At 42.8% G+C, this 16389-nt stretch overlaps 1 protein-coding gene across 1 annotated transcript in view; it reads right to left on the reverse strand.

The window, feature by feature from the left end:
* The window catches only part of LOC109511795 (plexin-A1-like), a 202670-nt gene that overhangs the window by 158787 nt on the left and 27494 nt on the right, over positions 1 to 16389 (reverse strand). The window contains exon 2 of the mRNA XM_019863124.1: positions 9269 to 10552. Within this exon, the coding sequence (XP_019718683.1) occupies positions 9269 to 10426 (1158 nt within the window). The 5' untranslated portion in view covers positions 10427 to 10552. The remainder of the gene's footprint in view (positions 1 to 9268; positions 10553 to 16389) is intronic.

The following is a 16389-nucleotide window of genomic DNA, read 5'->3' on the forward strand; positions in this document are numbered from 1 at the left end:
ATGAAGGTTCTTAAAGACATGCTTGAATGAGTTTGGTGTGAAGGAACTTTCCCTCCAGCACATCAAACACCTTTGGGTTAAACTACAACAACAACAAAAATGGAGCCAGACCCTTTCTGGTGCAAAGAGTAGAAACAGAAATGACAGTTCATAGCATCTTGCATTACAGCTGCACTTAAGCCAAATTGCGCCCTCCACGCAATGTAACACAAAGCAGATGATGCGCTTCAAATTGCGCTGCCCGGCCGACCACAGCAAGGCGTAATCTGTGTCATCGCAACTAAAGCCATTCCTGACAACCGTAATCCAATTACAGCGGACCACTATGGGAGCTCACCCAAAAGTGTGAGCCTCAGATGTGCCATCACGGAGGAGTTCCCGCCGCAAATTTTTAGCCACAGGTGCAGCATTGCCGCTTTGGACATTTGCGCCAATACACAAGGCGTTTTGTCTTTGTGACCGTCTAATTATTCCCATGTTTGGAACATACTTTATTCAGCCTGAAAGTTATTACATTTCTAAATGATAACTGGAAAGTCCCTTCTTTTTTTGTGTTTCATTCAACTTTGCGCTGTGTAAGTAAAGAAGCCTTGCCTTGCCTTGCCTTCAATAAATGCTTACATACTATATTAGTCACCTCACATTAGCAAATAATACAGTTAAGATGTGAAGAAAAGGTAATCTTCTTGTTTACCAAGTTAACTATCGAGAGAGACATTTTGAATTGGTGGTAATTATCCAAAGGGGGGGGAAAAATGTCTCTGTGGCTGTAAACTCCGAATGACTCAAAATCCACAAATAAACTGATGCTTTTGTAAACCAATAATGGCTATTAATCCATCTTGTCATGTGCTCAATTTAACAATGAACAGCACTATGCAACAAAATTGCTTAGCAGGCGCTTTTCATGAATCCTGAGAATTACCTACAAATTGGTAATATTTCACAGGAAACGCACACGTCCAGTTTCGGGCCAGATATATCAAAAGACAAACACATGGATGTCTTAATGGAAATCGTTAGAATTTCTAAAGATGCGGTAGCATTTTGCTGTGTCATCATATCCCTTAGGACAATGAAGAGAAAACAACACCTCATTAAAAAGTATTTCGCCAAAGAAATGTTTTGACAACAGAATCAATTTAACCCTGCTCTGACCAAGATAAAATAAAGAGCTGTAACGGGATTACCGTATTTTCCGCACTATAAGGTGCTTCGGATTAAAAGGCACACCTTCAATGAATGGCCTATTTTACAACTGTTTTCATATATCGGGCGCACTGCATTATAAGGCGCATAGAATAGAAACTACAATGGTGGCTGCAGTTGGGAGGATTTAATGCGTTTAGGTGTGCCTTATAGTCCAGAAAATACGGTATATCAGACCAATGTAAATTCATTGGAATTATTGTCTGGCATCTTTATCTAGATGTTTGAAGTGAAACTTCTTTTTAGTATCATAAAGAGGAAAATTTCATTTAAACAATGCACATATCATAATCTCTAACCCAACAAAGGCTGTGAGCAAAAATACTGATGGCAATTGATCGAAATGTATTGCTTTTTACTGGTTGTGAGGTTTTCCAACTAGCCTGCATGCTATGACAAGACCCGTGTGCAAATTACAATCTTTTCATTCATCTGTGTGTTCTATTGACAGTGAATTTTCCAATTAAGAAAATTAAAATGTGAATAATAATAATAATAATAATAGAATATCTGTACAGTTAAAGATTTGCCAATGGCAGCATTATTTCCTATGGAAAAAAATAGTTTCAAAATCAAACGTGGTGTGAGGTCGTAACTGTTCTATTTACATTTTTACGAGCTGGATTGTCATTGTGATGTCAGTATCCCCTCATAAATACACTTTCGCTGCGGGTAATATCAAATGTTAAATTAGCTTGCATGATGTAAACGCAATCTTTGGAGACATGATATTCCCCACCCAGGAGGCCCAAAGCATGATGAAATGGTGGTGAGCCCTCCTTTGCGGCACAAGACAAGTCTAATGAGACTTCTTCTTCTTCTTCTTCTCCTTTCGGCACGTCCCTTTTCAGGGGTCGCCACAGCGAGTCATTAATTCCCATCCGTCCCTGTAAACCGCCCTATCAACTCGCATGTCCGTCTTGGCAAAAGTTTTACGCCGGATGCCCTTCCTGACGCAACCCTCCCCATTCTTCCGGGCTCGGGACCGGCACTGGGGAACAGTGTACCCCCAGGGGAGGGCACTGCTCCCCAGCGGCTGGGTTACAAGTCTAATGAGACTAAAGATAAAAATAAAAACTACTGGGACAGAACAAAGCAATCAACAGATGGAAACGAACACAGATGTGCACTCTGGTCGACATGAACACTTGTCAGGTGCTAGGAAGTACCAAAAAGAAAATAGACTGTGATCCTGGCCACCAGTGATCAACAGTGATAAATATGAATAGCAAGTAGAAAAGAAGAGAAAATAATCCAGAACAAACAAGAAGGTGACAAATAATAGCTTTCTTGCTTGTCTCTCTGACATCCACACGGCCTTTATTGAAGACACACAAAGGAGAGATAAAGAGAGCCCTTAGCAAATACGGATATACACGAAGGATCGTGTCGCCGTTTATGAAATAAGTCTCATTTGACAGTCTGAGTGGGTAACGCTGCAGCCGCGTCTGCCCGCTTAAAGAGCTGGAGAGCTGGATGGCAGCCCACAGCGAAGGTCACCCGGCACTTTAACTCCCAGCAGGGCAACACTGGCCTCTTTTCCATAACGAAGCAACACGAGGAGGGAAAAAAGGGACGGACCTGCCATATGAGCCACATCAATAAGGGCACGGACTTCACGGAAACTCTGTCGTCAAATGCCCTCGATGTCAGACAATCCACAGTTCAACGTTTGTTATAATTAATTTACTGAGCTTACAGAGGAATTGAAACATATATGTTACTAGTATAGAACATAAGAAACAAATAATTCATAAGGTATAAGTGACTCATTTTCAGTGACATAATTCTGTGAAAAGTAAGTGACATCATATAAAAAGGCAAAAAAAAAAAAAAATGTCCTAGTCAGCCTACTTTAAGAGAACATCATTCATAACCGGTAACATTAATTAAATGTGAGAGGTCACAAAGATGGAATGGACACAATTAATTAAATGGAGATCCCCTGTGTGTCATCAAAGTGTTACAACTCACTAGAGGACATATGTGGGGATATAATCATTGCCATCTTATAGTAAAACAAAGTGAAAGGTGCTTTTTTTTTTCTTTTAATGACTGACTTTTCAAAATTATGTTCAGTGAACAATCAGCAAAGCGTTCCAAGAGCAGGCCGCCCTTCAAAATGGAGACAAGGCGACACTGAGACTCTTCAATCTCAGAAGCGTAATAGGAATGCATCACAAGCATCATTACTACTCACGGGCCTTGTGATGCGGATGGCTTTATTTGTCCTTGAAAATGGAAAGACACAGCCTAAGAGCTTTTTGAAGTAGCGTTTAAAAAAAAAAAAAAAAAAATACGCCTGCTGAGATCTAGGCTCAGGGCAACAACAATGAGTTCTTTTTGCAGCTTGGCTCCCCCTATAGTTGTGATATGTAAATCCATCTATCCATTTTCGGATCCGCTTATCCTCACAAGGGTCGCGGGGCTTGCTGGAGCCTATCCAAGCTGTCTTCGGGCAGTAGGCGGGGGACACCCTGAACCGGTTGCCAGCCAATCGCAGAACACACAAAGACGAACAAACATCCGCGCTCACACTCACATCTAGGCAAAATTTAAAGCCTTCAATCAGCCTGCCATGCATGTTTTTGGAATGTGGGAGGAAACCAGAATACCCAGAGAAAACCCACCCAGGCCCGGGGAGAACATGCAAACTCCACACAGGGAGGCCGGAGCTGGAATTGAACCTGGTACCTCTACACTGTGAGGTCGACGCGCTAACCACTGGACCAAAGGGCTGCCATATGTAAATCCCTTTTTGACATTTACATTTCTAGAGCATTGAGCCTGCATTTAATAAGCGATAGAGACAATTGTCATTCAAGACCAACACACAATCACTTACCTCATGTTTCATCATTTGTGTGTTCTGAAAGGTAAAGTAAGTTGTAAGTGGTCTACCAATATTTTTTTAGACCACTAAAAGGAGAGGCTCTCTCCCGAGCAATAGTGATCATCCTTTTTTGATGTTGTCATCTTTGCCTCGGTGCTTCAAGTCCATCCGAATATGCTGCCAGCAGCGACTGTGTCAAGGATTTGGCCTTGGTTTTGATTTAAAAAGTTGGATAGTGAGTGGGAAAATGTCATTTCCAAGATCTGTCCATCAAGGAAGTATGACATTCTCATTGCTCGAAGATTTCTGAATTAGGAGGAGAGCTGAGTTTGTTGGTCGAGAATGTGACTGAGTGTCACGGGCTTATATGCATGTTTTGATTTGCTGAGTGGCTCAGTACTGTAAATGCGCAAACTAACCAACTATCGAGGTATCACGAGACAGAGTTGAGTAGAAATACTTGGGAATAACTCATACCAAGAGTTGATCTACATTCTAAAATCCAAACTAAGCTATTCTGATACACCTCTGAAAAGGCATGCTCTCTTTCCAAACAGAGGAACGGAGCAGGTTTTAAGACTCGATTAAAACCCTCGATCCATAAGTAGTGACATGCCGCGAGTATTTTAATGAGACCGAAATGCCCAATTTGTATGGCCAGCTCCAATAAAGAGTGGAAAAAGACCTCCATGAAGTAAATCGTTTGGCAACCAATGTGGGCGTGCCGTCGAGTCGCTCCACGGAAACATGGTTCAACTGTTTTTATTTAATATATCAGCAATGTCATTGTTGTTTTGTGCCGTCTACTGTCTTTGTTATTCATTGATTGTTTGTATTTGTATGAATTATTTTTGCTCTATGTACAGCACTTTGTATACAGCGGTGGTTGTTTCCAAATGTTCTGGAAGTACAGTTGAGATAAAGTTGAGTTGAGGTAACGGGATTTAATATACAGCATACCATATGAAACTGCGGACATATTGCCCATCGCTAATGATCTCGTACCTGAAGTGGAAGCCTTCATAGAACCAACACTTTTGCCAACTGATAAACGGTACTAATAAAAGACACTGTAGTAAATGTCTTAAAGTACAGCATATCTTGATTGCATTTGATGGCTGCCAGGTTGAGAAGAGGGAGGAGTTTTGTCTGACTGAGCACGACCTTGTCTCTGGAAACAGGCCCGCTTGAAAGTTTCCACCCGACACAACGACAGAGGCAACGCGCTGCCAGGCTCACGCTCTCTTCAAGAAACATTGAACATGCCTTTAAGATGATAAATTCGTCAGAGCCTTGTCCCGGAGCGAGCGTGCCTGACACGACCTTGATCGATTGCAGGCAAAACGACAGATGGCCATAAAGGACAATCATGTAACTGTAAGCTCATTTGCATAATTGCAAGTACACAAGTCGGCTTCAGACTACAAGGCCACATGGTGCTCGCACGTCACCAATGGGCTTGTGACAGAGATGTTGAGTGTTTATTGCCTGATTTCAGCCGTGGCACTCAAATCAAAAAGAAAGCAGCGGGAATATTCTGAACAAAATAAGCAAATGTGCCATTTTCAGTATTGCGGGGGGGTTATCAGCATGTAAAAAAAAAGCACTTTCAAATAAATATTGCTTTTGAATTTAAGCAGGAAGGCACTGAACAATAGAAAAGAGTAACATACCATAAAAAAAATTTCAACTTGTTTGACAGTGCATATTGCTGGCGCTGCATGCGTCTCACAATTAGATAAATTTCATATTTTTCTTAAATGGAGTCTATACTGTTGGTCCGTCCACATGTGCGGGTGCTAATGTGACAAATTATTGATTAGGCTAAAGCAGGGGTGCCCAAGTCCAGTCCTCAAGAGCTCCTATCCAGCCTGTGTTCCATGTCTCCCTCTTCCAACACACCTGATTCAAATGATCAGCTCATCAGCAAGCTCTGACAGGTGTGATGACGATCCTGCTCATTTGAATCAGGTGTGTTGGAACAGGGAGACATCTAATACACGCTGGAAAGGGGCTCCCGAGGTCACTCCTGAAGAGTCTAAAGAATTGAAAATGGCACTTTTGACGATGCAGTGTGAATGGTTGAACAGCTATGCAATTTTTGGGATCTCCTGAAAAATGATTTGAGGTACGAGGACTCCGCCTGACGCCACCGATGTATGATTTAAAAATAATGCAGCTTGCAGTTTAACAACATAAAAACATGACCACCGTGATTTCTTTTCCCACAAAAGCATGACCACTTTTGCGATACATCAACAATACCACAAAGGGATTGCAAAATCCCTGATAAACATAATGTTCTTTTGTATTCACTGAAAAAGTTTTTGTTGAATTGTTGCACGAAATAAAAATAATCTGGATCCAGATATATATGTATTTTTTAAGTAGACTCGACATCCATCCATCCATTATCTAAAAAGCTGATCCCCACGAGGTTTGCAGGCATGCTGGAGCCTATTCCAGCTGTCTTTGGGCAGTTGGCGGGATACACTCTGAACTGGTTGCCGGCCAATCGCAGAGCACACATTCAGTAGAAAATCAACCATTAACGCACAGTCACACCGAGGGACAATTGAGAGTCTTCCATTAACATAATATGCATTTTTTTGGTAGGTGGGAAGAAACCGGAGTACCCGGAGAATACCCACACAGGGGGAGAACATGCAAACTCCACACAGGAAGGCTGGAGCTGGAATCGAACCGGTACCTCTGCACTGTGAGGCTGACATGCTAACTAGTCGGCACTGTGCCGCTCTTCGACTAGACATCGACTGAATAAATAAAAGTGAGTAAATTCAACACCCCATTTTTTTCCAGTCACTTTCCAACGCGTTTTTTCCCAGGATTCCTGCCTAGTAATCGTAACGCAAAGCTATACCAACACTGGCGCACCTACAGGAGAGAGGAGGGCATGGTGAGCAATGGCTCATTTATGTGAGACAGATGAGACCCTCGAAAGACACCTGGGACCTCTTCTAATTCGTGGAAAGATTAAATAATATGAGTCCTTTCTTTTCACATCTCTTGTGAAGTCTTAACATGCTCACGCACCTATTTTACATTCAATCCCTCACGCTGTTCTCTACGCACTACCTCAACAATAATTCAGCAGCGGTAACGTCTTCTCATTCGATATCCCTCTCTATTAACTTCTTTTCGGTCTCCATCAGTCCTTATCAATCCTCTCTCCGCTCTTTCATTACATCAGCTGTTCTCTCCGCATTGTGTTTTCAGATCACATTCACGCGCCGGCTTACACACTAAGTCACTCTTTACCTCATCACTCAGTGGAAAGTCAAGACGAGGTCAGAGCCGGTTGGTGAAAAAAATCGAGGGGGAAGCAGTGGTAGGGGCACGAGGAAGAAGAGTACTAAAAAAAAAAAAAAAAAAAAGGAGCCAAAGGTGAGATGAATGATGTTTAAGTTGACAATATTCAAGATGGTGGAGGTCAAAGAGGTCAAAAACGGGCAAGAGTTGAATGGGAGTGTTGAAATGAAAGAAATCGTCGTGCAAAATAATGAGGCTGGATTGGAAGACACTAAAGAGAAAGGGAGGGCAGGAAGAGCAGTGGAGGACAGATAGGACTGGGACAGAGAGGTGGAGAGTCGTTCGGAGATTTATAGCGGGCTGTTACAGAGAATCGACTGCATAACACGAGGTGCGACCACTTGAATAATTCATGAGGATACAGGGCACTCAAAACGCTCATCTATGAGGAAAAGGGAAGGCAAGCCATGGCCAAATTGTGGATTGTGTGAAATATCCTGAGCAGTGACTACAGAGTAGCGTTTTTTTTTTTTTTTTTTTTTTGTGTGTTTGTTTCCGCGATGTCCTATAGTAGGCCTACACTGCACACTGAGAATTCAAACAATCTGTTCAAGGTGGCTGTTGGACATCTGTCGGGATTTCGAAAAACGAAAGTAGTCTGTTTATCCATTATGGATATATGTATATGTACGCAAAAATGAATGCTGTTTGGAGTCGGTTTCACCACTTGCGAACTAAACTGCTCGCAAAATGTTCTGTCGGCAACAGCTATCAGCCAACAGCTGAGAGCCGGCTTGACTACAAACAGCAGCGTGGTGAAAGATTTTCCTGGAGGTCTGACGGGCAGGTGAGGAAAACCGGGGATACTTATGGGCTTGAACCATGAAAAAGCAAGATGGTAAACTTCTCAAGATCATACAAAGAAAGGTCTGGATCGCTAGAGATGGAATTAAACAGGTGATCAGTTGGTAATGGCTAGTTCCTCAACACAGTATCCAGTAAGTGCCCAGCTGAAGGTAATAAACCATTATTTGCAATATGTATTCTTATTTTTTTTCTTAACGAGACTTTGCGGCGGCACGCCGGTCGACTGGTTAGCACGTCGGCCTCATAGTGCAGAGTTGGAGGGTTTGCTTCCGGCTCCAGCCTTCCTGTGTGGCGTTTGCATGTTCTGCCTGTGCTTGTGTGGCTTTTCTCCGGGTACTCCGGTTTCCTCCCACATTCCAAAAACACACGTAGGAGGTTAATGACCCTTGTGAGGATAAGCAGATGGATGGATGGATGCTTGATTCAAAAGTAACCAGACACGTGCAAAGTCGTAAGGGTCAGTGCAAAACATTGCCACCATTTAAAGTGCCTCTGATTAATAATCCCAAATAAAATTAATTTTTTCCTGACATTTTTATTTCATAAGGCCGAAGATTTTGTGCTAATACAGACTGTTTTGGGGAATTAAGGCCCGAGCTCTAGTTGCAGAAAAAGAGCCCAAAGCAGAATGCTGCCAGCACCATGGTCCACTGTAGGGATGCCATTTTATTTTTTTCCATGAAGAGCAGTGCTGTGTTTGTGACAGACATAACTTCTTGAATTATGGCGAAAAGTTCAACCTTGTATTTCTATTTAATGCACAGGCTATAGCTCCCATGAATGGTGGAAAAAAAAAAGTTTGGAAATAACTCGGTCTCATTTTTTTCATAATAAAAAAAGGTGGCATTTGAACAGAGGTATTCATCCTGTTAGATCCACTTGAGAGTAGTTTTCTATAATTTCTCTTTCAATTGAAATGCATGATTACCGGTACATTAAAACAGTAATTGATACACTGTGCTTAGAACTGTGACCACTTCGGTGGTGTTGTATGACCTCAGGTGAGCAGTCACAGGTACTGTGAAACAGCTTGATCAAACAGAGACACATGCAAACAAGGCGCTGAAACAGTCGGGATCACACACTTACCGAGTTGATGCAGGACAGCTCCTTGTTGAGCAGCCAGGGCAGGGAAAGTATCCCCACTCCACTGTAGCACGACTGAATCCTTATTTTAATCTTCTCCTTGATCTGTCTCATTGTGAACAGACACAAAGCCGTCTCCTTGGGTGGCTTGGCTCTGTTCTTTTGGCCCTGGGCAAATACAGCAAAAAGAACCTCTTCTTGCTCTTGAATACCAAGCGATTGAGCCAAACGGGACCCCGGTCGAGCCAAATAAGCATCCTGGATCAAGCGATACTCCACTCCATCCTTGGTGCAGCCGATAGGGAACTCAATGTAGGAGTAGAACTTGGGATCGTCCACGCAAAGCCGTACAATCTTTGAGGTAAAAAACTGCTCGCTGCCGGCATCGGGCGAAGTGAGTTTTGTGTCGAGCTGTAAAGTGAGATAATAGACAAACTGCTCGCTGTTGAAGCCGTAGATGTAGTAGATGTCAAATGCCGGGAATTTGGAGAGCGTGTCCGATGGAATCTTCAATTGGGACGACACAAACTCATCCTGGTAGACAAAGCTGAACATGTCCGCATTCTCCTCGTTGGACATTAACTTGCGGCTGGACAGTGTTGGAAAGTACTCCGACTTCCCATCAATGGGAGTGCCAACAAAAAGTTTCCCACCCCCGCCAAAAGCATCTGGGGAGATGACTACCCCCGACATGGTGCTTGCCTCAGCAACACTGGATAGATAATGCTCCTTACGGTGGTGGGGCTCGCCAAGTTTGAACAAATCATCCAGACGGAGGAACTGGCAAATTCCCTGGGAAGTACTCCCACAGGCAATTAAGCGGTTGTGGGCATCATCAAGCAACAGAAGTTTATTGATATTGGGAGTCTGCACGAGCTCATGAGGGCACGACTGGACACCCGGCGGAGGGTAACAGCGAGGATTGTCCGTCACAGGGCCGGTCACGTGGCTACGTAGCTTGGTGAGGTTGCTCGACAGCTTGTAGATCCAGTTGACAGCGCCCAGGTAAATCTCGCCTGATTTGTTATGGACCACCAAATGCGTAAGCCCCCCTTCTGGTGGGGAGAAAGACTGGAGATGGGATAAGGGCGAAGAGGAGGAGGAGGTCATGGACAGGGGGAGGAGCAGGAGGAAGATGAGAGGTGAGCGCATGACTGTCATTCGAGTCTCGTCGTGCCGCTTTCAGGTGTTTCGGCTATGGGACTGGAGGTGGCCCGTTCTTCTCCTTTCGTGGCTCTTGTTTTTACAACTTCATGGCTTGTTCTTCCACTTCGACCGCCTCCAGCCCTGAGAAAAAGAAACAAGGATAACTATTGTCAAAGAAGATCATGGGATGCACTTTTCACACAACTGTAAATAGATTTTTTTTTTTTGCATCAAAATAGAACAGAATGAATAATACAGCTTTCTAAAGCCCAGGTTCCAATCCAAGCAACGCACTTTTGCACCGAAACAATCCATACCATACCATAAAACACCGTAGCATTCTCTTCATTTTTTTTTCTTCCATTTGAGTACCAACCAAAGCATGAAGCGGTCAAGTGAGGTTCTCGGTAGTCAACTCAAACGATTCTACTTGGTACATAAAACTGCATCTCCTCTTTGGTAGATTATAGAAGGCACAATCACATTCTCCATAACAATCTGTTATAACAGTTCTGACCACCAAGCAAACACACAAAAAAAAAAAAGACTTCACTGAATCATCATCCGATCCTCAAAAACGACTGCATCAATGAACTTAGTCAACACAAAAAAAAAAAAAAAAACCAGACAAGACTAAAGAAATGATTTCAGACTCCATCCACTCAAGTCATCATATCTTTCAACTGCTGCCTGTAAAGAGCTCCCTCGACCCTCACAACCTGCTTAAGAGCAGCTTTTCCCCCCACTGCAATAGGTCAATAAACTCTTCACCTCCTTTAGTTTAATTATCTCGGAGTCTGCATATTTACAGGGTGTCAACACTGTTGTTAAATTTTGTACTGTGTGATTGGTTGTGTGTGTGTGTGTGTGTATGTGTGTGTGTGTGTGTGTGTGTGTGTGTGTGTGTGTGTGTGTGTATCTATATATATAAAATGAATGTGTGCAGAGGCATAGAGACAGCAGTTATGTAAAAATAAAATAAATAAAATAAACAATCTCTGAATCTGAACGTGAGCCCCGTTCTGGAATGGGAAGAACAAACTACCGTAGATGTTTATTTTGATTCTGTCAGGGAGATGACTAATCAAGTTGATTGTTGTTAAATTCATTGATTAAATCAGATTTTACCATTCCGCACTGTACCGCGCTGAGCTGAAGAGACCCGTACCGCTTGATGGAAACTTGTCTGGAAAATCCTGGCTAAACTGCTACCCGGCGTTAATTTCATGAAGTGCACAAGACAAACGCTTCTTAAATCGGGAGGTCTATTCTCACTTGCTGCCACCCATTCTCAAATTCAACACATTCCTCTCTCTCTCTCTCGCTCTCTCTCTCTCTCTCTCTCTCTCTCTCTCTCTCTCTCTCTCTCTCTCTCTCTCTCTCTTCCCTTCAGACACTTCACTCTTGTCAATAGCGTCTTTCATCCCGGGCCCAGTCATGATTACAGCGGTCCAGATCACCACGCTGTTGCCAACCCTATCGGGACAATACAGACCCTGTTTAGAGCCCCGTGACACACACCCAGACAAAATGTGAGCAGACTACACATGCTTACAGTATGCGGTCCGGGAGCATCTTTTCACAATCACACACTGATCCCACTGACTTCACGGTCCTCTGGCGTGAACCAACTCAATCATATGCACATGGGACATTACGACACGGCCCACACAGACACACACACACATGTGCAACCACGCATGCACACACACGCACTTACTAACACACACTCACTGGTGTGTGACAATTGCCCACATGCCTCTGCACATTCACAAAAAACGGCACAAGGGAATAGCTAATTTAAAAAAAAAAAAAAAAAACTATTCGAAAGGACAGCTATTTTCAACATCTTGTACTTGACAATTTCTATAAATAAGTGAAAACGGAGCACACGTGCAGGAGAAGAAAAAGAAGAAGATATGAGGAATCGTTTGACAAAACTGGGACAGGAAGATGAAGAGAAAAATGGAATGTCTATGAAGTGGAACAAAACAAGTTTTTAATTTAAAAGTTGTTCTGTAATGACTGTGTCAGACCTAATGGAAAAGTTTACAGATGTACTTATATGAAGACCGTTGCCGAGAAAATGGAACAAGCTCCAGATAGGGGACAACAATTGCATGTACTGTATTCATTTATCTAAATGATAATGAAGCATATTTCTTCACAGAGTGTGTGTGTGTGTGTGTGTGTGTGTGTGTGTGTGTGTGTGTGTGTGTGTGTGTGTGTGTGTGTGTGTGTGTGTGCGCGTGTGCGTGCGTGCGTGCGTGCGTGCGTGTGTGTGTGTGTGTGTGTGCGCTCATGTGATTTAATCCCATGTTTTAGATATCAATTGCAAAAATTGTCATGGGTCTTTACTTCAATCCAGTTTAAAACATTCCAGCATCCTTCCCATAGCTTTAAAATCATTTCACTGGTATACTGGCTTGGAATATGAGAATAGATTAGCTGTGTTAGCCATGGCGGCCCCTGCTCACCTACTTCATAAATGAGAATATCTGTTGACCCCCCTCTTGTTGGATTAACCATGCTGGTGTTCATTTTACAATTTGAACAACAATTTAGTTTGCAAAGCTGAATGAAACATCAAGTGAGAAAATGAACGTCATGCGTAACAGGGGTTCCAAAATAAAAAAAAATATTTTGCTTAGCTTTCCTTGGATCTTAATTTATCATAGAACGAGTTTCTTAAAATCATGATCAAGTACATTTTGGCTCCTGTATCTGAACCTGTGAATATTCTTTCTTCGCACGTGATGGACATGCTGCAGCTCACCTGACACGTTCAATAAAGCCGCGGAACGCTTGAAGTATGTTCATTGCTGATTAATAGCTGCCAGTGAGGCTCTGACCTTAGCCAAAACACTTAGACTAATTTATACAAAGCACTTCTTGAGCATGACGCTCACATCCCTTGCCTACGACGGTGAACATGATGGAGCACATCCTGCCTCCATCTGATCTTGTTTACGAGAGTGGCGCGTCTCTCCACATAAGACGATTCAATACGATTGTCGACACGTGGAGTACGATAAAATTCAAGGGTGTAGTTAATTGAAAATATAACGATTCAGTTTGATTCAGTGGGATTCGACTCGATACACATATCGAAATATCAGTCGATGGATCGACGATCAAAACAAAGCAACTTTAATAGCATTTCTAATACATTGCATAAACGTTAACATTCTAAACCTTTCAACTTTTTCTTGACAAGTGCAATGTAAAAAAACGGGAACACGAGTTGGAACTGAAGTATGTGGTTGCATTAGCCAGAAGAATGACTACGGGTTGGTATTTGTTCATTTTGTCGCGGCTTAGATGTGGAATTCCTACACGGCTTGAACTGGATTTGCCTCGAAGGGACTGCTCTGTTTTGGGTCATTCGGAATGTCAAACACGTGAAGGTACACTTAAACTGGCAACACATGATCAGCGGCATGACCAAAGTTGACACCAAAGACACAATAAATGCTTATTTGATATTTTTGTTTTGAAACCCATCTTTGTTCATTTTATGCATCACGGGGTGCTTGCACAGCTTCTCACTTTAATATGGTAAAAAAAAAAGAAAAAACTGTCATATGCCCTCAGTATGAGTCTGATCTATCTTAACACCACGTACCTCGCAACAGATGGTATCAAAGTTAAAGTCACAGCACAGGTCAGATGAGGATAACAAAGAGGAAACACGAACAGGCACAGGAAGAGTACAGACACTTGAACGTGAGGTGACTTTTATTTGGAATCCATTTTTGGAAAAGACATTTTGACTAGCTGCTAATACGGCCGGATGGATTCGACTCACAGCCTCCACTCCTGGCTCTCTGGATGAGAGAGGGAATGGATGGGGAATTTGTTGAATAGATCCACAGTCACACAAACTGCCAGCAAAACCAAGGAACATAATTTGAACATTTGTCCAATGTTTGTGAATATACTAAGGATCCATTCATCCATTTTCTTAGCTTAGAGTGTTTGGGAATCTCATTGGATCTGAAGCCTTACCCAGCTGACTGTGGGGCAAAATGTGGACTACGTCGTAGACAGGTTGCCCGTCAATCACAAGGAGCGTAGAGAGACAGACAACCATTAACACTGACAATCACACCAATCACTGGGTGAAAACGGAAACATGCTGCCTGAATGGATGTCAGATGAGTGAACCACTACACCACCAGTGACCATAAACTGCACTTATCAGTCGAGCTGCTATTTTGATGGTGATAGTATAGGCAAAAGTAATAACCGATGCAAAACAATGCAGCACACTCTTGTCATTAAATAATCTTGAATTACCAGTTGGGCACCCCGGTGATCAAGTGGTTAGCGTGTTGACCTTACAGTACAGAGGTCGTGGGTTCGATCCCCGCTCCGGCGTTCCTGTGTGGAGTTTGCATGGTCTCCCTGTGCCTGCGTGGGTTTTCTCCGGGTACTCCGGTTTCCTCTCACATTCCAACAACATGCATGGCAGGCTGATTGAACACTCTAAATCAGGGGTGTCAAACTCATTTCACATGGTGGGCCACATACGGCCTCAGTAGATGTCAAGTGGGCCGGACCATTAAAATGATACAATACTTTGCTATAAATAACCAAAACAATATGTCTTTCCTTTGTTTTGGTATAAAGAAGCACAAGAACATTAGGAAAATGTTGAAATTTAATGAACATATCTTTTACAAAACATTTCATGAAGCACCTTACATTTCCTTCGACAAATGTGCAATTTACTTTTATCATTCACATATATGCATTGCAACTGATCCCACTGATTGTACAAACTTTAACAAGTAATTGGTATTGAAAAATATAGTAATGCACTTTAAGATTAAACAAGATTCATAAAGAAAGCAAGTTTTAAAGCATTTACACGTGCATATAAAATCTAAATGTAATCCCTGCCTACACCTTACAAACTAAGGAGAGTGCTATTAAATGTGTAAATGTGAGAGTGCTATTGATAGCGTCTGCTGTCATGGGTCTGTCTCAGTGACAGACTGAGGCTGCTGTTGTCTTCTTCTCTGATCAAAACAGTGTCCCCTTGCGGATACTCAATGAATTGCACCTGATTAAAAATATTAATTCTGTGTCTTTAATGCATTTTTTTCACTTTTACATTATCCTGCGGGCCTGATTGAACCTACTTGCGGGCCGGTTCCGGCCCGCGGGCCGTATGTTTGACACCCCTGCTTTGCATAATCATCTCGCGGGCCGGATTAAACTCCTTTGCGGGCCGGATCCGGCCCGCGGGCCGTATGTTTGACACCCCTGCTCTAAATTGTCCCTGTGGTGTGATTGGGAGTGAGAATGGTTGTTCGTCTCTGTGTGCCCTGCGATTGGCTGGCGACCGGCTCAGGGTGTCCCCCGCCTATTGCCCGAAGACAGCTGGGATAGGCTCCAGCATGCCCCGCGACCCTAGTGAGGATAAAACGGTTCAGAAAATGGATGGAATTGCCAGTTATGAACACATACTACATAACTGGCCTCAGTTCCCGATGCTCACTTTACCTTTTATATTGTTCCAGTTATGTTCTATTCATTAAGCTCTTTTGACGAACATGTCATGAGAATTTAGGCATTGTACTAAAATAATGGACTTGTCTGTACAGTGATCCATTGCCTGGGCTATTTATCCTGGTTAGAGTCATGGAGGGAGCCAGATCTAGTCCCAGCTCACTTAAATGGAAATGCACACTCAACCCTGGACTTGTCGGCAGTCAGTCAGAAGAGCATTGGGGACTTGACCAGGAATCAAGCTTGCACCAGCTACACGGAATATAAAAGTTGACAGCTAACAACAAAATCAGCTATGTGACTGTTAACACTAAGAATGGCTATGTTGGGTGGGAGATCCTTGCATCTCCATACTTCATGGAAAAAGGGGAAAAAATTGCCATCTTCGCTATACTTACTCATTTTTGGTAATGAAATTGTATCTAATAGGTAATCCAGCACCACGCTATAAACAAACACAT

The sequence above is a fragment of the Hippocampus comes genome, unplaced genomic scaffold (assembly GCF_001891065.2).
Source record: "Hippocampus comes isolate QL1 unplaced genomic scaffold, H_comes_QL1_v1.1 scaffold1, whole genome shotgun sequence".
Lineage (NCBI taxonomy): Eukaryota > Metazoa > Chordata > Actinopteri > Syngnathiformes > Syngnathidae > Hippocampus > Hippocampus comes.